The following is a 22568-nucleotide window of genomic DNA, read 5'->3' on the forward strand; positions in this document are numbered from 1 at the left end:
CCAATACCCTACAAAGGTTTATAAAATTATGAGGGGCGTAGATAGGATAGATAGAATCTTTTTGTCCTAGGGCAGGGGAATCTAGAACTAAAGGGCACGAGTTTAAGGTAAGAAAGGAGAAATTCAAAGGATTAAGTTTTTTACACACAGAGGGTGGTGGGTATCTGGAACGAGTTGCCAGAGCAGGTGGTAGAGGAGCATATAATTATAACGTCTAAAAAGTATTTGGACGGGTGTTTTCATTGGGAAAGGCGTAGAGGGATGTGGGCATAATGCAGCCAAATGGGATTAGAGTAGACGGGCATCACGGTGGAGGTGAGCCGAGGGAGCCAGTTTCTGTGCTGTACGCCTCTGATTCCCTGGACCCTACCCCCCCCCCCCCCAGTTCTGATACCAGCTGCCTTCAGTTAACTCATCTCATTCAACCATGACTTACAAAAACCAGCCACAGGACAGCCAGCAGACATTTCCCTCCCCTGTCTTTTCCACCTACTGTCCCATTTGTTAAAAGCACTCCTAGCGCAGCCGACTCCGGTTTGGCAGCCTTGCTCAGAGCCTGGTTGCTGGGTTGGACACGTCAGGAGGTCAGGATGGATGACTCGGAAGCAGTTTGCGACGGAACCCGTCGAAGGAGTCGGCCATGGATCCGTATCCTCGGTCCTCTATCGAGGATGACTTCAACTATGGCACCAGTGTGGCTTCGGCCAGCGTTGATATCCGCATGGGTAAGAGCAGAGAGGAGTTATGCTACGGAGAGGAGCCGGGGGGGGGCGCCGGGGCCGGACGCGGCGGTGAGGCCGCAGCTGATGGTGAAGGGCCCGAGGCGGCCCCGGATCCGGCCCACCGGGCAAGGAAAGCTGGCGCTGTGCCCGCTCTTCGCCGGCTGGGAGGCGATGCTTATGAAACTCTACTTTCACCCAATTATCATTACAACACCATTAGTGCAGTAGGATGAGCCTGACGGCCCTTCACCTTATGATAGGAGCCACAACATCCTGTTAAAGATCAGCTGGAGGGGCGTTGTTCAGGAGGTAAGATCAATACTTGTGAGATATGCATCACCAAGAGGTTATTGATGGCAAATGGTCTTCCTCTGAGTGACTAAATGATCTGGATGGACACCGGGAACATGGCGGTGATAAATTAATCTGTTATCTGGAGATGGTGGAAAAGATAAGGAAAAATTAACTCCTCAAATATAAGCCAAAGGTGAAACTATCTGGTAGTTTTGAGATTACTGATATACACTTCTCCGTTACGTTTTTTAATTATACAACTGTTCCCTCGAGAAATTTTCAGTATTTCTTTTCCGACAGGATTTCTGCGCAAGGTTTACAGCATCTTATCCGTACAAATTATTCTGACTACGGTGATGTCTGCTGTTTTCCTGCATAGCAACACTGTCAAGGAATTTGTTCATGCTAGGTAAGTATTCTTTCAGTTCTCCTTTTATAGTTTCTGATTTTCCTTTCTTTCTTGCCTTTTTATTTTGACTAATGTGAGATTTGATGTGACCATTCGCACAACAGTAAGTAATTCTATCCAATTCCAACTCTTCTGTCGGAAAAGTCCAGATGTTCTAATGTGGCAGCTTTTTATCTTGTAATAAAATAATACCTAATTTAATTAAAAAGTTATATTTGTTATTAAATGCTTATTTATTGTCTTGACCCTATTCTAGTCCCTCGTTGGTGTTGATAACGGCCTTGGGATCTCTGGGTCTCATAATTGCTCTGGCAATCTACAGACATCAGCATCCTGTTAATTTGTATCTTCTGTTTGGGTTTGTAAGTACTCGGCCAAATCGTTGTATTAAGGTTGCATAAAGACTTTTTAACTTCATATCATTTAGTTAAGCTGTTGTTAAGGACTTTTTTGTTTAGTCAGAAGCTTGGTTCTTTACAAAAATTACTTTTATTCTAGACATTTTTTTCTTACTGTGGCCATTTATGTGGTGCTTTATCTGGAATTTTCCTCAAGTTAGCAGAATGTGCTCCTATCCAATTGTTGAATAGGTAGCTATTTATTCAATGTCTATAAATGACTTTAATATCACAGAAGAATGGGAGTTTCACCTCAACTGTACTTTCCTGTCATATTCTATATCCTTTGATATCATTACAGTCTACAAAAATCTTGAATATTATCTGATTAAGCATTCCTAGTTCTCCAGGGTAACAAATTCTGAGGATTCTTAACCCTCTGTTTGAACAAAATTTGCTTTCATCTCGGTCTTGATTGCTGACCCCTTCTTCTGAGACCATGCCCCTCATAATACTCTCCAATTATACAAATGCTATCTGAGTAGTTACTTCTTACACCCACTTGAAATCTTATATTTCAATGTAATCAATTCTGATTCTACTGAATCCCAATGAATGTAGACACATCCTTGGTTTCTCCTTCTAGCTAACCTTTATATTCTAGGAATCATTCTAGTGAACCTTTGTTTCCTTATTGATTGGGAGAGACCAAAACTGGTGTATTTCTGCTGTGATCTCATCGAAGTCCTGAAAACTTGAGGCAATCACGAACTCCAGACCCCTTGCAATAAAAGGCAACATTACACTGCTTTCCTGTCCACTTACTGTATCTGCTTGTTAACCTGTCTTTGTGCACACCCAGATCTGTGGAGTAAAAGCAGCTTCTTTATTTATTTGACTTGTTGCATTCAAAAATAACTCATTTAGTCTTAGTTTTACCATTTTGCCCTTAATTGACTTTATTCACTGCAGTTTTACAATTAACCATTCTGAACTTTCCTACCATATGCTGCTTATCCACAGTCAGATCATGACACTGCTTTACGGCTTTGATTCTTTTCTTTGGATTTGTTTATTCTTTTCTCACCTAAGCCCTTCACTCTCATTTCCTCTTCATTTGGATTAAAACCCTTTATGCAATATTATTTATTTGATTCAGCCATTATATCAGTCCCAGTTTGTTTTGAATACTAGCACTTAGATGTTTGTGTATCAACTGGGTTGCAAGTAAGCTTAAAGCTTTGACTGTTTGCCAGTCAGTTTGTACGTGAGGAAATTTCCATCAATGTTGATGAATATCAGATCAACCAACCTAGCATAATCCTGTCACTGACTCAGTTTTTATTGAAACTTTGATATTAAAATGAGAGTTTATCTCTTAATCTTCTGTCTATTTTAGACAAAATATCATGTAGAAATATCACATGTAGTTTGTGATTTTATGCACGTGTGCTGAATAAATATCAGAATTTTTGAGAGGAGTTACAAACTATTGTTTCTTTTAAACTTTTAGTAACATACTGAAAATTATTTCTCCACAGACCCTTCTTGAGGCTTCTACTGTGGCTACCATTGGTAAGGGTTTTTTGAGAATTTTTGGCTCAAATATAACATTTTAATATGAATTACATAGAAGCTATTTTTCTGTGCAATGGATATTTTGAAAATGGGGAATCTGAAACTAATTCATGTTAACATTCACAAGTTTGTGATTGTTTCAAGTTGATTTTGTTACCACTAACAGAAAATGTCATGGGAACTGAAATAAAATAATATAGCTCCGAAAAAGGTACAACGTTGTATAATATTCTTGAGGATTTATTTATTTTAGGATGAGACTGAATAGGATGTCCCACATAAGATCTAAAAGATTCCATTTACTGAATTGTCAAATATCAAATTCATATATTCCATGCTTATTCCACATTCTCTGTTCAATTTAGCTTTAATACTGTTAACCTGCACTTAAGGTTGTTCTCTATTCTGAATCTTAATCCCATAATCCAAGATGTATTAATGTGTTCAATTTATTTTAATTATATAAGTTTTGTATTAGCATATATAATCATATACTTAACATATCACTATTTCAAATTAAAAATAGTTTTTAAAAATATGGGCAGTAACTTGTTGATTTAAATCATAAATCAAACTCCAAGTTCTAATTGTTTGCTACACTTTTACAACAGTAGAATTAAATAGTTACAAGAACAGTGAGTAAAAATTGCAGACTAATGAGTGCCACAAATGAGAATCCACTATAAAAATAATCAGCTGTTGGCTTTTCTTTTGTTTAAGTTTAGTTTAATATTTTACTCAAAGATATAGTTTTTCTTTTGCACTCCAGATTCACATTTAACATGATCCTGCTCAACTTGCTCACTGAAAAAGCTTCCAACAATTATCCCTCTTCTCAAACTATGCCACCAAAGCAGCATTCAAATGGTTAATATCACATTCAGTACGGCATTTAGTTTGGCCTATTCTTTGGGAAATACTTTGTCCTCATTAACATATTCAAAAGCTAATCAGTAATGTGCCTGGTATTCAATTTAATCCATTATTCTTCTAAAATTTAAAACTTCATACAAATTCAAGATGTATGCAAAGAAGACTAGTGGGTTAGTGACCTGTATAAACTGACGTACTACCTCTTAACGACAATCGGAAGATCCTCATGGGTGAAGCCTTGCATATTTTTCTTTCATTATCTAGTTCTTGTTAACTTCAACTTTACTGAATTTGTTTAAAGCTCCTGTTCTAAGCAAACAATCCTTTTAGATCTATGTTATGCCACTAATGGCAGCTCCTTATTTAATAAGCTGTATATATCCAACTTTTATAGTGTCTTTAGTCCTGAAATTCTTCCCTCTCCAATTGTATCTGTAACTAAAGGAAAATAATAGATTTGTAAGCACACAGTTTAAATTAGAATGTCAATGTTAACTGTTCAAAGTTGCTCATGTGGAAACCCATTCTATATTCTTAAAATTAACAGTACTTTTCTGCATGGATCATTTTTAAAGTAGACCTTTCATGTTTGGAGCAAGTTTCCTCCCACCAGAATTTGAATATAAGGTTTTGTACTACCCAGAATGCAGTGACAGTTCAGTAGCTCCTAACTTGGAAGACTGTTTTTAAAGAAAATGGGAACCAGAGATAATGCAAGCTTTACTGACAGATCCTATTTGTTCTTTCAGTATGCTTGTGGGTGTCAAGATTAGAAAGTCCGTGGCCCACCCCTCATTTCTACCTATAAATGAACATTTGTATGTTATGAACATTTTGTACTGTTTAAACGCCACACAAAATAAGATATTAATTATTTAAATGCTGCTTTGGTGGCATAGTTTGATGAAGGGAATAATTATTATTTGGAACAGCATTACGGCAGACAGCTGACTGTACAGTTTATATAACTCTTTCAGTGTGATTGTCCAACCCCATGTGCCAGCAGTCAGAGCAGTAATTCAATTTCCCCCACCCTACCCATCAACAAATTGGATCTCATGCCATACTGTCGGGTGATTAATCTCCTGGTCAGTGACAGCCATCCATTCCAGTGATCCAGTTTCCACTGAGTTTTTGAATCACCTGTGTCATGCATAGTGAGAGACTTCTGATTGAGCCCTCTGAAGTAGCTTAGCAAACCACTTCATTCAAGGGCAATCGTGGATAGACAACAAATACCAGGCAACCGTGCTTACTATGATAATTACCAAAGTTATTTTGTTTTTGAACTGCAGTTTTATCATGTACTTCTACCTACTTGAGTGTTCTAATGAAAGCCTCAGCATCTAATTTCTCTGAACATGGGGGAATTAGGTGGGCTGTATGTGTGTTGTAATGAGAAAGACGGGTGAGCATAGTTTTCCTTGTCGCTTGAATAGGAGACACTTAAAATGATCCTAGATTTCAGGGCATGTTGGACTTGTGGCTGACCAAAAGAACTGAAATTGGATTACTATTTAAATTCATGAATAGTCACAAATATTATGAAGTTTTGTTGCCACATCTGCTAGGTTAATTCTCTCATTTCCGTAGAGCACAGGAGAGTGCCATTTGGCCCATTGAGTCTATGTTGACTCTCAGACCACACCCATCAATCGGTATCTTCCCCCTCGTGTGTCCCTGCGACCCATTCTCTCAAATGTGCACTTCAACTTCGTCCAATTTTCCTGTCGCACACCTACACTAGGGCCAATTAACCTACCAGCATATCTTTGCAATGTGGAAGGAATCTGGAGCCTCTCGGGGGACTCGTAGGATCAAGGGAGAATGTGCAAACTCCACGCTGCAGCAACTGCTACCCCACAGTGCCACTCTAAATTGTTTGAGAATGCTTTGTGATATTTCATATTTCCTTAAGACATAGAAGGAGGCTACTTGGCACATGGAGTTTTTGCAGGCTGTCAGAGTAATCTAATCAATCTAATTTCCACACTTATTGTAATTTACACTCTCACATACACCAACTCCACCAGCTATATTAGGGGGAATTTAAATAGCCAATTTACCTAACAACCACCAAGTCTTTAAGATGTAGCGAAAACTGGAGCACCCAGGGAAGTCACACACTTGCAGGGAGAACATGCAGACTTCACACACAGTTCCAAAGGTCAGTATTGAACCCCAGTAGTTGACTCCCATCACAGTGCCACCCATTGAGCTATGTTCCAGAATAGCTTGCAAAGGGGAAACACTTTAACTTTTCATTGACTTCTTAGACCTCCATTGTATCTTTTATTCACGTATGGAATTGCTTGTTTTCTTCAATCATGCTAGGGCTAATCCTAAAATGTACCTAAATAAATGAAAATGTTCATTCAGAGGCATAAGCATCAAGTTTACCTGACAATTATTTTTAAAATCTGTCTTTCATTTTCAGTTACTTTCTATGACTATTCAGTAGTTCTGCAAGCATTTGTTCTAACGACTGCTGTGTTCATTGCATTGACTGTCTACACGTTTCAGTCGAAGAGAGATTTCAGTAAATATGGAGCAGGGTACGTCCGTTTTAGACAACTCATTACACTTTATAAAGTTCTGCATAATGGTTCATTTTTCTCTCCATTTATTTCAGGACACTTGGGTACTTGGCAGACCCTTCCAGAATAAATTTGTAGATAACTTATTTTGGGAATTATTGATCCTTTTATGGCTTTAAGCCACACCAGAGGTCAGGAATTTCCATTTGGGAATCCTCTTTCTGACAACCAATACACACTGATGATTCTATTGATTATGTTGAGAGCACCAACTAATCAATCTTGCAACAAATCATTTTTTAAATTTTTTTTACAAACTTTATTGTGCAAAGAATGTAAATGGTATTTTTACTTAAAGTGGATGTTAATTCGGGCCTGAGTTATGGTCATTTATGATGCCCTGCAGTTGCATATTGGTTAAAGTACCGAAGGGCTCCATATACGAGTGAAACCATTATCATACCATAAATTACTAATATTTATATTTTATAGTGTAAATTCTTTTCCTTAAACAGTCCCTTGGGATCAACGATGGTTAGCTTCCACTCCAGTTTTGTGGGTTCTGAGCTATCACATGAGGCCAGTTTGGGAACCGCAGACTCTTCCATAGATGTCTGATGGGGCAGACGAAGGGGTAGTTTGTGACTTGGTGCATTGCTTCCATTTGCCAAGCATGGTTCCTGTGTGCTCCCAATGCATGATTTCAAGGTTCTCAATACCAGCCCAAATGCTTTTCCACTCTGAGCAGTCATGGGCCAGAGGTTCCCAGGAGTCATCGGGGTTGTTGCACTTCCTCAAGGAAAGCTTTCAGCACATGCTTGAATCTTTTCCTGAGTTTGCCAGGTAATCTCATCCCATGATGGAACTTGGAATAGAGTGCCTGTTTTGGGAGTTTGGTATTGGGCATGCAAATGATGTGGCCTGTGCAATGTAGCCAACAGTAATTTGGACTTCAGTGCTGGGCATATTGGTCTGGAGAGGGTGCTGATGTTAGTTCCAATCAGTTTGGAGAAGTTTGCGCAGAGGCAAGAGTTGGGATCTAAGTGTGCAGATGCAACTGGAGGTCCGGAACAGGAACCAGATGTGCAACCAGTGCGGAGGTTTGAGAATGTGAGCCAAGCGCATGACTGGAGCCATGGGTTGGGTTGGAAACCATAAATTATAGCCTTGAGAAAGGGGAAGTGAAGAATGTAAAGTCTATCAATACTATGTGTAATGAAAGTCTTCACTGTTGGAGCTACACAGATTTTTATTATTTTAGAATTGCTTGCACTGACAAAAATTATTTGGTAAATACATTGTATCTTGTTGGATAAAACACCAGAAAAAGTCTGACCATTTCTGTGAAACAGTTAAGCAGATGAACTTTGCTGAATACTTTGTAATTACTTACTTGTGGACTAATGTATTACTGGCTGGAGCCCTAAAACATTAACTCTGCATCCAGTTCATAAGCCAAACTTATCACAAGCAAATAATTTAATTATTTAATCTAAAATGTCTCTTATACAACATTGCAAAATCTGTAACTCTTCCATAATTTTATGCATTCTGTTAACATAACACCAGATTTTAATCTTAATACTCACTATAAAAGAAATTACCATCTATCATAACTTGCAGTTTCCATAGCCTGAGAAACAACAATTGTTTAAAATGTGATCATGTAATCTGCATAGAACAATGACTAAATGATGAAATGTTTATTTTTATTTTGCCTTCCTTTAGCCTCTTTGCATGTCTGTGGATTTTGATCCTGGCTGGATTTTTTAAAGTAAGTATAAGTTGCTCTAAACTAACTGAATTATTTGCTATAAATTAGAAAGATACTACCTTAAATGTGCATTTAGTTGTGGTTAGAAACACTAACAAGCAAAAGTAAATGCCAGATTTTACCAATATGCAAGACTTTTTCAATTGCTTCATGTTTCCATGAAATTTATGTAGAATTTTCCACTGGCATTTGTGGAGCATATTTTCAGTTCTGCATAGATATACACCAGTTTATCTGACACAGAAGTGGTACCCTGCAAGATGAATCATTATCCTGTACCACTGAGTTACCATGTACAACCAGTTTGATTCTCTCCATTGAAAATAACACATTCCCTGCCCTTACAGTGAAGGAATAATACTTCGTTCTTTAGTCAGTTCTGGAAATAGAATGACCTTGGTATTAATGAAGAACAAGCCCACATGTGATTTTCTTTACATTTCAGCCGGAGAACATTCAATCTTGACTTATTGTTATAGAGTCCTAATGTTTGACCTTTTGCATGACCTGGAACAACGCTTAAATCCAAAATACCATGTCAGAAATGTCCCACAGTCTTTATTCATAAAAACTATATACAAGAAATATAAAAACAGTGCATGGCTTTCCTTGCATTAATAATGTCACCCAGTCTATACATTCATAATGTCATCAAGTTGATACATTCTATTTACAGAGCACCAATGACACTCATGTGGCTTCTTTGAACAATGCCCCCTTGTGTGTTTGTGGAGCCGTTATATAGGGCCCAGCTCCTCAGAGCCCAGTGTTGCTGGACCTTAGAGTGCAGTCCTTCTGACTGCACCAAGCTTCAGTGTGTTCATAGTGTGTACTCCTTCAGCCTGGAATGTGCCAGCTGGCAGCAGTCACTAATGAACATCTTGTTGCACTGGAAGACCAACAGGTTTCGGGCAGACCAAAGTGCCTTTTCATCGAGTTGATGACCTTCCCTCAGCACAGTATGCATCCCTGGGAACAGCCTGTTGGCCAGAGAGTCCTCTTGCGCAGCTGCTCGGGACAAACGGTCATTGTGCTGATGTTTATGTCTGTCCTGGATCCATTCCAAATAACTTTTGTTTTCTATGCTCTAAAATTTGTTTCCATATTAAAGTCACTATGAAAATGAAAGCTGGGATTGTCCTAATTTTAACTCTCTGTACAGTCACAATGTGATACTGTATCATCATAGATAGAAATGCTTCTCATTTCTTGCAATGGTATCTCCCAAAGAGCATTCCTGATTTTTATGTTTTACTTTACTTCAGCTTTTCTTCTGGAGCGACACAATGGAACTTGTACTTGCATCTGCAGGAGCTCTGCTCTTCTGTGGCTTTATCATCTATGATACACATGTACTGATGCACAAGCTTTCACCTGAAGAATTTGTACTGGCTTCAATTAACTTGTACTTGGATGTCATTAATCTCTTCTTACATATTCTCCGAATCCTTCAATCACTTAACAAAAAGTAACAGATGATTGATAATTACAGAAAAGAATCTAACTATGTCTCTAACTGTAAAATTTGTGAAAGAATGCACTTTGTGTATGGATTTCCTGTTTAATTTTATTAGCTAACTTTGTTCTTAATTGATTATTTATATTCACTGTCTGATGTAGATAATTTTGAGTATAATCAGTTTGTACAGTTTTTCGTTGAGGGCAATCAGGGCTGCTTTTGGAGAATAGCTTTAAAGAAAAATTATTATAAATTGAAAATGTGTGCCAATCCAGTCTTAAGTTCAGCAATGTTTTGTTGGCTTTGCTTGGTTTGGATGTAGATCTTTAAAACTTATAAAAGTTTCTCTGGATGGATAAGTTTTGTTGAACTGGGACAAAGCTGTTTCGATTTGGTGTGGATTCAGTTAAGATTGTTCTCATTTTTTTCATGAAATACCTCTTTATTTACTTATTATTGGAATGCTTATGGATCGAACCCCTATTCTGTAAAAGCTCCTTTTGTTCAGATGGATGCATCACCCTTTAAATAAAATTTGAGCAACTTGCCCTTTCTATTTAAGTGTTAATTTTAAAAGTAATAATACTTTGTGGATCTTAAGTTCTAGGCAACCAGTTATGGGGAAAAAAACTTTTTATTTGGAGTTTGTGCAGCTTAGTCTTGCTGGGGTGATGACAATCAGAGGAACAAGATGCCAGATATGGAGAAATAAAAACTGGGGAAAGAAGCGGATACCGATGAGAGTGATTAGAAACCAGTCGAGCTGTTTTAAGTTATCTAAAAAATACTAACCGCCCTAAAGCAATTCAGTTGACTGAGAAATTCTGAAGTCCAATGTACAATACCTATTCAAAAACCCAAGCTGAACACTTGTCAGCTTTTTTTTCAGGCATGTAAGTAGACATCCATTTTCATCCATAATAACTTGGTTGAGATGTCCCACTTTCAATACTGCAAGAATTACAAGTGTTTTTCAGGTAGCCAGAGTGCATGACTTAATCTTGTATAGGGGTCAGTGATTGGCTGGTACACTGGTGCAGCTAGAACTGCTGCCTTGCAGCCCCAGTGATCCAGGTTCAACCTTGACCTCTGGTTCTTTCTCTTTGGAGTTTATAGTATGTGGGCAGAATAAAATGGGTTTAGTGTTAATGACTGTTTATTGGTCACATAGACTTGATGGGCCATAAAGGAGAGAAACACAGGACTGCAGATGCTGGAATCTAGATGAAAAACACTGACACTGGAGGAACTCAGCGGGCCAGGCAGCATCCGTGGGGGGAGAAAGGCAGGCGTTCAAAGCTTCAGTTTTGGACCCTTCCTCATGACTGAGAATAAGAAAAGGGGAAGCCCAATATATAGGAGGGAAAAGCAGACCAGTGATAGGTGGACAAAAGAGGGGAGGCAGGGTGGGTACAAGGTGGTGATAGGTAGATACGGGTAAGAGATAGTGATAGGCAGGCATGGGGGATGAAGGGAGAGCAGATCCACTGGGGATGGGTCAAAGATGAGAGGGGGAAAAAAAGGTTAGAAAAAAGATAGGCTAGGAATGGGAAGAAAAGAAGAGGCATGGTTGGGGGAGGGGGAAGGGGTGTGGGGATTACTTAAAGTGGGAGAATTCAATGTTCATGCTGTTAGGCTGCAAGGTTCCAAGACAGAAAATGAGGTGCTGTTCCTCCAGTTTGTGCTTGGAATTCTCCTGGCAGTGGAGGAGGCTGAGGACTGACATCTCTGTGACTGTGTTGGGGGGTGGGGGTGACGCGTTGGTGGTGGTTGAAGTGACTGGCAACAGGGAGATGCAGATCGCAGTTACAAATGGAGCACAGATGTTCTGCGAAATGGTCACCTTGTCAGCGTTTGGTCTCACCAATGTAGAGGAGGCCACACGTGGAGCACCAAATGCAGTAGATGATATTAAGAGAGGTGCAGGTGAATCTCTCTCACCTGAAAGGACTGTTTGTATCCCTGGATGGTGGTGGTGTAGGGGCAGGTGTTGCACTTATGGCGGGGGCAGTGGAAAGTTCCCTGGGTGGGGGGAGTGAACTGGGGAGTCGCGAAGAGAGTGGTCCCTGCGAAAGGTAGAAGGGGATGGGGAAGATACGTATGGTAGTGGGGTCCATTGGAGATGGCGGAAGTGGTGGAGGCATTCTGGATGGATAAATGGGCCATAAAGCCTGTTTCTATGTTGTATAACTCTATGATTGAATCTGACACCAATGTGGTTAAGAGTTGTTAGTTTTATGTGTGCACACTGGTTAATGCATACTTATACTTGGGCAATGGATAAATATGAAATTGATTAGATCACGTTACCCATTAGAGTGCTGAGCAGAGAACACATGCTCACGAGAAAATATTTATCAGGATGAGGTTTTCAAATGTAGCTCAGCCAGTTCTTGCCCTGGATGCAGAGAGAGGTTAGGGTCCAGCCTACATGGATCCCTTCCTGATCTGAAGACAAGAGGCTATGTTCCAGCTTGCACTTACACCTTCTCAAAAACTTCAGATTGCTGTTTGGTTTTGAACTGCATGAAGCCACATTTCAAATGTAAATTTATATTAAAATGCAACCTTGAAATAAAGTAGAAACACATTTTGCCCTCGACTGAACAAAACCAGTGAGGAGGAAATTCTGTTCCTGTGGGTGCCTGGTTGTCTGAGAAAATATTTCCTTGTGTTGGTTGGTGAGTAGCATTTTCCCACAGTCTGCACCTTGAATGTGTCAGCATTTCAAACAATAGCCTCACAATGTTAGCCTTTTATCCCAGCAATTCGCTCAGCTCCCATCATTTTATGTTGTAGACGGTGGTTCCAGAGAGAGAGCAATAGGCCACAGAAATACTGAGTCAACACTGACTATCAACCACCTATATACATTAAGCTTACATGAATCCCTTTCTAAACCTTTCCCCTCATTCTCAACAACTCTTCCCCCCCACCTCCCTGAAGATTATAGGGACTATTTACAGTGGCCAGTTAACCTGTGGGAGAAAACTGGGGCCCCCAGAGGAAACCCACGTGGTCACAGAGAGAATGTGCAAACTCCACACTGACAGCAGCTAAGGTCAGGATTGAACCTGGCTTTTGAGGTGCTGTGAGGTGGCTCTACTAGCTGCATCACTTGAGAAATTACTGGCAAAATATGGACAGCAGGGTTGGGACTCAACACATTCTCACCAGATTCTTGAATTTGGTGGCATTTTTGAGAAATACCAACATTTACCAATGTTTCAGCCAAAGAAGTTGTGGATTTGTGCTACAAATATCAATTAAACCCATTGCAAAAAGTTAAGGATTTTCGTTAATGATCAGATTTGTACTTGTTTTATCTAATTTTATTAAACATTTTGAAGCCAGAAAGTTGAAAGCAAAATAGTTTTGCTTTCAATGTGCCAGCACAGCCTTTAGTCAATTAACTAAAAGTGTTTGAAAATCAAGACCTCAGATCTAGCACAAAACTCGTGGGCAATTGGGCAGAAGTGATTCATGCACTCCTATAGTTTCTAAGAGCTAGATTAGCCTCAACAGGTAACTCAAGGCACTTAAAAGATACCACCAATGCTGTTTCTACAAGATCTTCTACATGCAGTGGAAGGATGAATAAACAATATCAGTGCTCTCTCCCAAGCCAACATCTGCATCATGACTATTTACAGTCAGTTGGTTTTTTTGGGCAGGCTACATTATTGTATTTCTGACACCTGAAACAGTCACTTTATTCTGAGTTCAGTCATGGTAAGAGACTACCAGGTGGAAAGAGGACAAGATTCCAGGATGTGCTCAAAGTGTCTTTGAAACAATGCAACATATACATTGGCTCGTGAGAATCTCTGGCCCTTGATTGCTCAAAGTGGAGAAGGCACATTCAGGATGGTATTGAGAACATCAAATCCATGCAACAGGAACACACGAAGCCTGCATAAACAGCAGAAGGAGTACACCAATTTACAAAATACCAACATGTCTCTCTCTCAAGCACTTCCAACCCGACCCGTGGAAGTGTCTGCGGCCCAATTTAGTTTCATCAGTAACCTCAGATTCCACGAAATCAAAACAAGTCATCCTTAATCCCGAAGGACTGCCTAAGTAGGACGCTTCATCCTAGCTGACCTGTTGACCCTGTTATCAATTAGCATTTTCGAAAAATTACAAAAGTTTGAAACGAAAAGTAAATAAATGCAGATCAGGGTACCTGTTCGTCCGTTGATACCGCACTCCAGGATATCCCTGCCGTCGGAAAAATTTCAGCACCGGAGTTGCTACATCGCTTTAAGAAAACTTACATTGGTATTGGTTTGTTATTGTCACTTGTACTGAGGTACAATCAGAGGACATGTAGAACCTTCCATTGAACCCAAAAGTATGTTACCCCTTAATTGAGCCCAAACCCATAGAATCAATAAGTAAAAATCATTTTATAATTGCAAATATCAAAAGCTGATTTGTGAAAATACGAATCACTTCGCCTGCGGTTTTGATTTGCTGGTGAATCCGCTGATGCAGAGCAACGGCGGACTTGCCTTCAAGACTGTTAATATCGTTAAACACGCATGAATCTGAAAACACGGGAAGAACCTGCATTTTGGATGCAGAAAGCGACTGAGCTTCTATTTCAGCCTGGGATGTCAGCCTGTCAGCCTCTCCGGAGGTGGGAGGAGTTGGGAGGCCTGAGGTAATCCTCCGAGTTCCCACAATCCCCACGTGTGTGCCCGGGGGCCGCCCGGTGTGACGAGCGTCAGTGAAACGTTTCATCGGCTATCTCGCTGTGAGTGGGGATTTGGGCCAAGGAGTTACAGCCGGACAACAGTAAGGGCGCGGCGCTTTGCCTTGTTAGATTCCTACCGTCGGGGATAGTCGCTGCTTCGTCAGCTCCTCCCGGGTGTCCCGCGGTCGGGTCGGCCCGGCCCGGCCGGCCCAAGGCGAAGGAGTCGGGAGCAACGTCAGTCAACGCAGGGCCTTGCTCTCAAACGCGAGCATTACTCCACGTCTGTACATGTGCTGAAGGCTCTGCGCCAGCCGCCTGCTCTGTCCCCGTGGCCAGCTTCTGCCATAGTAATTTGATAGTTTATTGCATTGTTTTAGAGAGCTTTAAAAGCACTTTTTTAAAATGCTATTTAAATGAAAAACCAATCAGTCCAGTAGGCGTGCGGCAGGAACGCAAGGGTAAATTCCATCTATTTTAACGCAAGGAGTCCGAATAGTAAAGCAGATGAACTTGGAGTATTGAGCAGCACGTGGGAATACGCTAGCGTAGAGAAATTGTTGAAAGAACTGGAGCATTCCAGGCTGTAGAATCTTCAGGTGTGACGGTGCAGTTGCAAAAGAGGTGATATTACAATATTGAGTCTATTATTGCAGTAGTGAGGGGGGGGGGCTGATATCCTAGATGACTCTTCAGATGAGGGCACATTGGAACAAAAAGGGACAATAACTGTAGGAGATAAATCATAGGCCTTCTAACATTCAGCAGAAGATATAGAAGCTGATATGTAGACACAGTCGAGAGAGATCACTGTGATAGGATTATAGTAGTGGGATTTCAACTTTCCTGAAACTGAATGGGATCACTTTAGTGAAAGATGTAGAAGGGTGCAACTTTTAGTGTGACCTGGTGAGCTTCTTGAGCCATTCCCACTAGAGAAGGGGTGATACTGGATCTGGTCAGAGGGTATAGAATGTCATAGAGTCATACAGCATGGAAACAGCCCTTTGGCCCAACTCGGTCATGCTGATTGTGTTGCCCAGCAAGTTATTCCCAACTGCCTGTGTTTGGCCCTTAGCCCTCCAAACTTCTATCCATCTACTTATCTAGATGGCTTTTGAATGTTGCTAATGTGCCTGCTCAACCACTATTTCTGGCAACTCATTTCCAAATACACATCACCCTTTGAGTGAAGAAGCTGCCCCTGATGTCCCTTTTAAATCTCTTGCCTCTGATCTTAAACCTATGTCCTCTTGTTTTTCACCACCCCCTCCCTGGGGGAAAAAGACTACATGCTTTCACTCTGTCTATGCCCCTCATGATCTTGTATACCTCTATCAACTCAACCTTCAATCTCCTATGCTCCAGGGAATAAAGTCCTAGTCTACGCAATCTCTCCTTGTTACTCAGGACTCCAAGTCCAGGCAATATCCTGCCAGATATTTTCTGCACTCTTCTAACTTAATAATATCTTTCCTATAACAGGGTTACCAAAACTGTGCACAATACTCCAAGTGCAGCCTCACCAACATCTTGTATAGCTGCAACATTACTTCCGAGCTCAATTCCCTGACTGATGAGGGCCAGTGTGCCAAACTCCTCTTTCACCAACCTATCTACCTGTGACACTGCTTGCACGCTCATGTTTCATAACACTCCCCAGGGCCCACTCATTGTATAAGTCCTATCCTGGTTCACTTTTCCAAAATGCAATACCTTTCATTTATCTGGATTGAAAGCCATTTGCCAATCCTCAGCCCACATACCTAGCTGATCAAGATCACCCCCCCATAATTTTTCATAACTTTCTACACTGTCTACAACACCACCTGTTTTAGTATCATCCGCAGACTTACTAACCATGCCTTGTACATTCACATCCAAGTTGTTTTTTAAATCATAAATCACAAACAACAAAGGTCCCAGCACCGACCCCTGTGGCACGCCACTAGACAGAGCGATGGCAGATGAAATTCAATCCTGTTATGTGTGAGATAATGCACTTTGGGAGGACTAATGAGGATATGAGGAACAGAAGGACTTTGGTATACCAGTGCAAGGATCTCTGAAGGTGGGAGCACAGGTAGATAAGGTGGTGAAGAAAGCATGTGGGATGCTTGGCTTCATTAGCTAGGGTATAGAATATAAGAGCGGGGGGGTACGGTACGACTTTATAAAACAGCTGGAGCACTAAACAATTCTGTTTGCTACATCATAGGAGACGTGATTGCACTGGCAAGAGTGCAGAGGAGATTTGCCAGGATGGTGCCTGTGATGAAGTATCTCAGTTTATGAGGAGAGACTGGATAGGTGAGGGGATGGGGTGGTCCTTATTAATAGAAGTATACAAAATTATAAGGGGTATGGACTGAGTAGATAGTAGGAAACTTTTCCCCATAGCAGAGGCATCTAAAACTTGAAGGCATAGGGTTAGGGGTAGAAAGTATGGAGGGGATCAGAGAAAGTATTTTTTCACCCAGAATCTGGAATATACTGCCTGAGGGGACTGGAGAGGCAGATGTTCAAAAACATTTAAGCAGCATCTGGATGAGCACTTGAATTGCCAAGGCATAGAAGGCTAGGGACTGAGTTTTGGTAGATGAGATTAGGTATATATGGTTAAGTAATGGTCAGCATGGATGTGGTGGGGTGGGGGTGGGAGGGAGGAGGTGGCAGTGGCAGTGGCAAAGAGCCTGTTTCTGTGCTATATGAATATTCCCAATACAGAAACACTACTCTAGACTTCTACAAAGGGTCAACGTTTTTGGTAGCTTGTTGAGCTGAGTTTGTGATCCAATTCACAACATGTGGCACTGTCTATCGAACAGTAAAAGATAATAATATGAGGTTGAATTTTGATGTATCATTTTAAATTCACATATTGTACTTAATATAGCAGTTGCATCTTAAAATGATTAATCAGGCAGCACTGAGTACAAACAGCGAGCTGCAGACAAGGTCAGACGAGATAGGTGTTCAATTCAACTGGAATTATTCTAGAATCATATACTGTTGGTCTCAATATACATGGCTTAGTAGGATTGAAATTGGCATCAAATGGCTCTTTGACAAGCGCATCTGTATTTCACTATGAATGAATTGGGTTTGGCTGTAACAAATTTGTGTTTGTCCACTGAGTCTACTCATTTTCAAAACTCAAACCTAAATTATTGTTATTTGTACAAACCACATAAGGGTACCAAAGACTATGTAGTTATGCTGCCAAGTCATCAACTTTATGAAAGGATTAAAGAAGGGAAAAACTGAAAAATAAAAGAAAAATATTAACTAATTATCTTGTAGTTCCAGTTCTTTTGACTTGTGTTGTACTCAAATTATGCCATTAATCAAAATAAGTAATTTGCCATTATATTAGTAGGCTTTATGTAGAAAAAGTTCCAAAACTTCGCAATGTGCAATCAGATGAAATGTGTCCCCAAAAAAAATTAACATTTTAATTTTTATTTATTGCTGGAAAAAATCGATGTGCAGCAGAATATGATTCAGTACTTGGTAAAATGGGCATTGTTAACTTGGAAAGTGTTTGAATTGACCTTTGAGACAGTGAATTCCAAATTGTCTGTACCACTGAATAGCAATCGGAATGAAAGTTTCATATTTGGGGCTTGGTACAGCCTATTTTGTATGATGCACATATTCAGTGTGCCGTGTTGGGGGCATTAATATTTATGTCTTATTCAATGTGCAGTTTTGTACTTAAATCAGCAATGATGTAATTTGGCTTTTATTCAAATATAGAATAAAGAATGGCGAAAAGTATAAGAAGTAAATGGAAGCGGAAGATGCGAGCTGAAAAGAGGAAAAAAAATGCACCAAAGGAGCTTGCACGGCTGAAAAGTGTACTGGGAGTGGATCGGAATGGTGACATTAATATGAACGATGTTAAAGAAATTGCAACTGTGGTCTCACGTGAAAAGCTCCAACAGAAGTCATCTGCAGAAACTGGTAATTTTCTTTTACTAGTTGAGAAGAGAACCTTCAAGGAAGTTTAATTAAGACTTGATAAAAGTGGGCTTAAAAAGCCTTAGAATTCCAGGAGGAATCATAAACTGAGATAGAAATTTGAGACTATAAGAATTAGAGTTAAAATTAGAGCGCATAATTAATTTGTGTAGAGGAGGAAGAACAGAGTGGCAGCAGACTATTTAGTGGGATGTCACAATCGAGTCCAATTTCACTCAGTAGTGAAATAGAGGTGCACCTGACAAATTGCTTGATGAAGAATGGAGAATGGGAATCTCCCAGCAGTTCGACCAGTTTCAATGAGGAGAGAACCCCGATGCTTTGGTTCAAAGAGCCTTCTCTTCCCCCCAGTACAGTTTGACCTGCTGACCACTTCTAGCATTCTGCTGTTGTTTTATATCTCCAGCATTTGTAGTTTTTGCTCCAAGTTTATATCCACTTATTTTATTGAAAAACCATAAAGATATATGATCCATTTTTAAGCTAAAGTTTTAAATTGTTATGAATTTTATAATGTAAATAAAAACAAAGTGAGAATTCGGTGCTCATAAAAACCTTGAATGAGCAAATAATTTGAATTATTATCTGTAGATAATAATGGAAGCCTTTTACCCCCTCCTTAACCTAATGATGCTGCAGCAAGTCATACTAGCTCTACAGTCATCTAAGATCAGGTAACTCGGCATAGAGCATGTATTGGGCCTAGTTAGTTGTGTAAAGCAGCTACTTGTTACTTTCAATGGTGAAGTCTTGCCAGAGGTGAATACTATTTTGAGCTAATGGACTATTTACCAACATTTGAATGTTGATGATTTGAGATTTTGAACTTGTGGCTTAACTCTGACAATACAAGCAAACCTTAATCTTTCCAGATGATGCTTCTACAATGGACATAGATAACAAAAGGAACAAAAAGACACTTCTGAATGAACATGGCCAGTATCCACTGTGGATGCATCCGAGACAAAGAAAGAAGCTCAAGCACCAGCTGAAAAAGAAAGGGAAATCAAGATGTCCAAAGGGATTAGCGTGGTAAACATGTGAAAACAAAGTACACAAGGACTTGCTTTTATGTTTTAATAAGACTGGAAACAACAAATGATTCAATGTTGAATACTTTGAATGATTTAAAGATGCTGACTGAAGTAATATCACAATACACTCTTTAAGAAGTGTGTGCTAATGTATTCCTAATGCGGTATTCTGCATATTTGTGAAAGTTTAGAGCTTACTGTTAACATTAAAGTAACACCAATCGGAAAATGTTTAAGATTAATTTACACAGCGAGTTGATCTGTAGCTGATAAAACGGGGGGAAAAGAATAAGAAGCACCAAGGGAAAGGAGATAAAACAAAAGATTTGAGGAGAGGGGCAGACTGTATGTCACTGGTTTTGACATACTTGTACTCCATTCCTCAGCAGACATTTATGCTCTCATCAGAAAAATCTAATGGACCAAAGCAGCAAACTTTTTTGAATGGGGAGTTTATTTTAAAAAAAAAACTTTCAGATGGTTCTATGGCTATAAAGACCATTTGTCTGTAGCTATTGCATCGCAAGGCTGTGTTCCAATACCATTGAAGTACTTCATCTGCAATACCAGTTATACATGAAGTGTTCATTTGCCTGTTGTTTTTGTGCTTGTGGATGACCCACTGTCAGCAAATGAATTCTAAGATTAGTTCTAAAATTAGCACAAAGCCCTAGATCATACAGAGGGTGATATCTTAACTAATCCTATTGCAAGGTGGTTTGGTCTGTGCTGAAGACCACTCAACATTACAGAGGACTTGGAGATGTTCATCTTTCAATTGAGACATATAGCTTGCCCTCTGGAACAATTGGATCATGAATATGTGACCAATGTTACAAAATTATTACAGAGTTGGAGCTTTGGAAAATCAACTAACTTGTTCTGTCTGGTGATCAATAGATGGCCATGACTGCTCAAGGACATCTTGTGAGTGGAGATGCATCTAATTGATACTGCAATCATATGCTTTATTGATAATGCATACTGAAGGGAAACATTTTTCTAAAATGTATAAAGTAGGTACTGGATGTTGCAAAAGACTGAAATGTTCAAGAAAAGGTAATGACCAGAACTTCTTAACACATTAGAAGTTAATCATTAGATTTAAACAAAAAATGAACAGCTCAATCGATTGAGGTTGAGTCAGGGAGGAGGCTGTCAAGAAGGAATGTGAAATTGGGCACAGTATAGCAGAATCCAAAGGTGGGTAAGGTACAATCTCCCATATTCTTCCCATCTTCAGACTCCTTCACTATGAGATTGCATCATAGTACCACCAAAGCCTTTTCAGCTTAATTTTCTTGAATACAAAAGCCACATAAATACTGAATATGTACAAACCATACTGCCTCTCGCGTCTGTTCTGCCATTAATGAGAAACATTTACAATTTTCCAATCCAAAGGCAATTGTAAAAGAAAAATGCAACTTTGAAAATTGTGGCTAAGGTATTTGCATTTTTGTACCTCATCTGAAATCTTGATGGGGAAAATCATTCCGTCATGGAGATGTGTCAATGTGACAATTTCCAGCGTTGTTTTCTTAGGTTCTCTGTAGTTTAGATTCCACCCTTGATTCATTGTTAATTTTCTTAATTTGTTGTATTATTCTATTCATCTGTGGAGATCAACATACAGTAAATATCATTTCCTTACTCATAATATTGCCTACCTGTTCAGGATCATAATCGGGTTTATTATCACATCTTATATGACATGAAATTGTTGTTTTGTGGCAGCAGTACAGTGCAAGATTGTATTACCATAAATTTATAAATTACAAAATAAATAGTGCAAAAGTAAAAGGAATAACGAGGTAGTGTACATGGGTTCACCGTTCAGAATGTGTTTTGGTACTGCACAACTCTTTTTATGCAATCCTACAGTGGCTTGCCATTTTCACCTGTAGGCCAAAATTTGCCAACACTAGCTAGTCATTTTAGATCAAGGATGATTTGCTTCTACACCAGTTTTGAGGATTCTAAGGTGAATAATGGGGCCAGCATGGGATCCACAGACTTCCTCACACTGTATTTGAGGTGCCTGGTGGGTTGGGTAGTTTGTGAGCTGGTGCAATCCTACCATTTATGCAGGGCTTCTGTGCTCCCAATGGATGGACCTGAGGTTCTCAATACCATCCCAAATGTTCCTGGAGCTGTCGTGGACCAAGAATTCCCAAAAATCAGTGGGAATGTTGCATTTCTTTGAGGCTTTGAGAACATTTTGAATCTTTTCCTTTTCTGCCTGATAAGCTTTCTATTACAAGGCTCAGAATGGAAAGCATGTTTTGGGAATCTGACATCAGACATGCAAACAATGTGGTCTGCCCAATGTAGCTTGTATGTGTAAGTAAGGCTTTAGTGTGGGGGATGTTGGCTGGAAGCAAACTAATGTTGGTTCACATATCCTTTCAATGAATTTAGAGTACTTTGCAGAGACAACATCAGTGGTATCTTTCAAATACCTTGATGAGCCTGCTGTAGATAGTCCATTTCTCAGAAACCTATAAGAGAGCATGGATCTTCTGTAGGCCATGAGCTTTGTGCCAGCTCTGAGGTGTCGGAGTTCAAACAGCCTTTTCATTTGTCCAAAGGGAATGCTGCTGAATGGAAGATAATGGTAAGCTTCATCATCAATGTCTACCTTCCTTGAGAGAGAGATTTTCCAGGGTCTCCCATGAATCATTGTCAGAGGGCAGTGGAGTAAATTCATAGAGCACATTTGAGTGCAATGCCCATCTTGCGTCCTCAGACACCGAGCATGCACGAACATGAGCATCATCTGCATACTGTAACTCAAATACTGAGATTTGGGTGCCCTTGATTTTAGTGTGTAGTTGCTGTAAGTTGAACAGATAACCATTAGTTCT

The 22568-nt window shown here is 39.9% G+C and overlaps 2 protein-coding genes across 4 annotated transcripts; both read left to right on the plus strand.

Moving 5' to 3' along the window:
* The first annotated feature begins 576 nt into the window (after positions 1–576).
* Positions 577–10538, plus strand: tmbim4 (transmembrane BAX inhibitor motif containing 4). Its single transcript, XM_052029774.1, has 7 exons — positions 577–725; positions 1317–1425; positions 1682–1787; positions 3305–3338; positions 6652–6769; positions 8480–8525; positions 9791–10538. The coding sequence occupies exons 1-7, from the start codon at positions 641–643 to the stop codon at positions 9995–9997; spliced, it is 705 nt and encodes a 234-aa protein (XP_051885734.1). The 5' UTR covers positions 577–640; the 3' UTR covers positions 9998–10538.
* Positions 10539–14676: 4138 nt separating this feature from the next.
* Positions 14677–21512, plus strand: llph (LLP homolog, long-term synaptic facilitation factor). 3 transcript variants are annotated; one of them, XM_052030278.1, is made up of 4 exons: positions 14715–14787; positions 16902–16993; positions 18443–18649; positions 19540–21512. In XM_052030278.1, exons 3-4 carry the CDS (start codon positions 18451–18453, stop codon positions 19701–19703), a joined length of 363 nt encoding a protein of 120 aa, XP_051886238.1. In that variant the 5' UTR covers positions 14715–14787; positions 16902–16993; positions 18443–18450; the 3' UTR covers positions 19704–21512. The 3 variants fall into 3 exon arrangements, with proteins under 3 accessions (XP_051886239.1, XP_051886238.1, XP_051886240.1); XM_052030279.1 differs by lacking the exon at positions 16902–16993 and having other exon boundaries at positions 14677–14787; XM_052030280.1 differs by lacking the exons at positions 14715–14787; positions 16902–16993 and adding an exon at positions 14813–15033.
* The last annotated feature ends 1056 nt before the right edge of the window (positions 21513–22568 follow it).

The sequence above is a fragment of the Pristis pectinata genome, chromosome 15 (assembly GCF_009764475.1).
Source record: "Pristis pectinata isolate sPriPec2 chromosome 15, sPriPec2.1.pri, whole genome shotgun sequence".
Classification (NCBI taxonomy): domain Eukaryota; kingdom Metazoa; phylum Chordata; class Chondrichthyes; order Rhinopristiformes; family Pristidae; genus Pristis; species Pristis pectinata.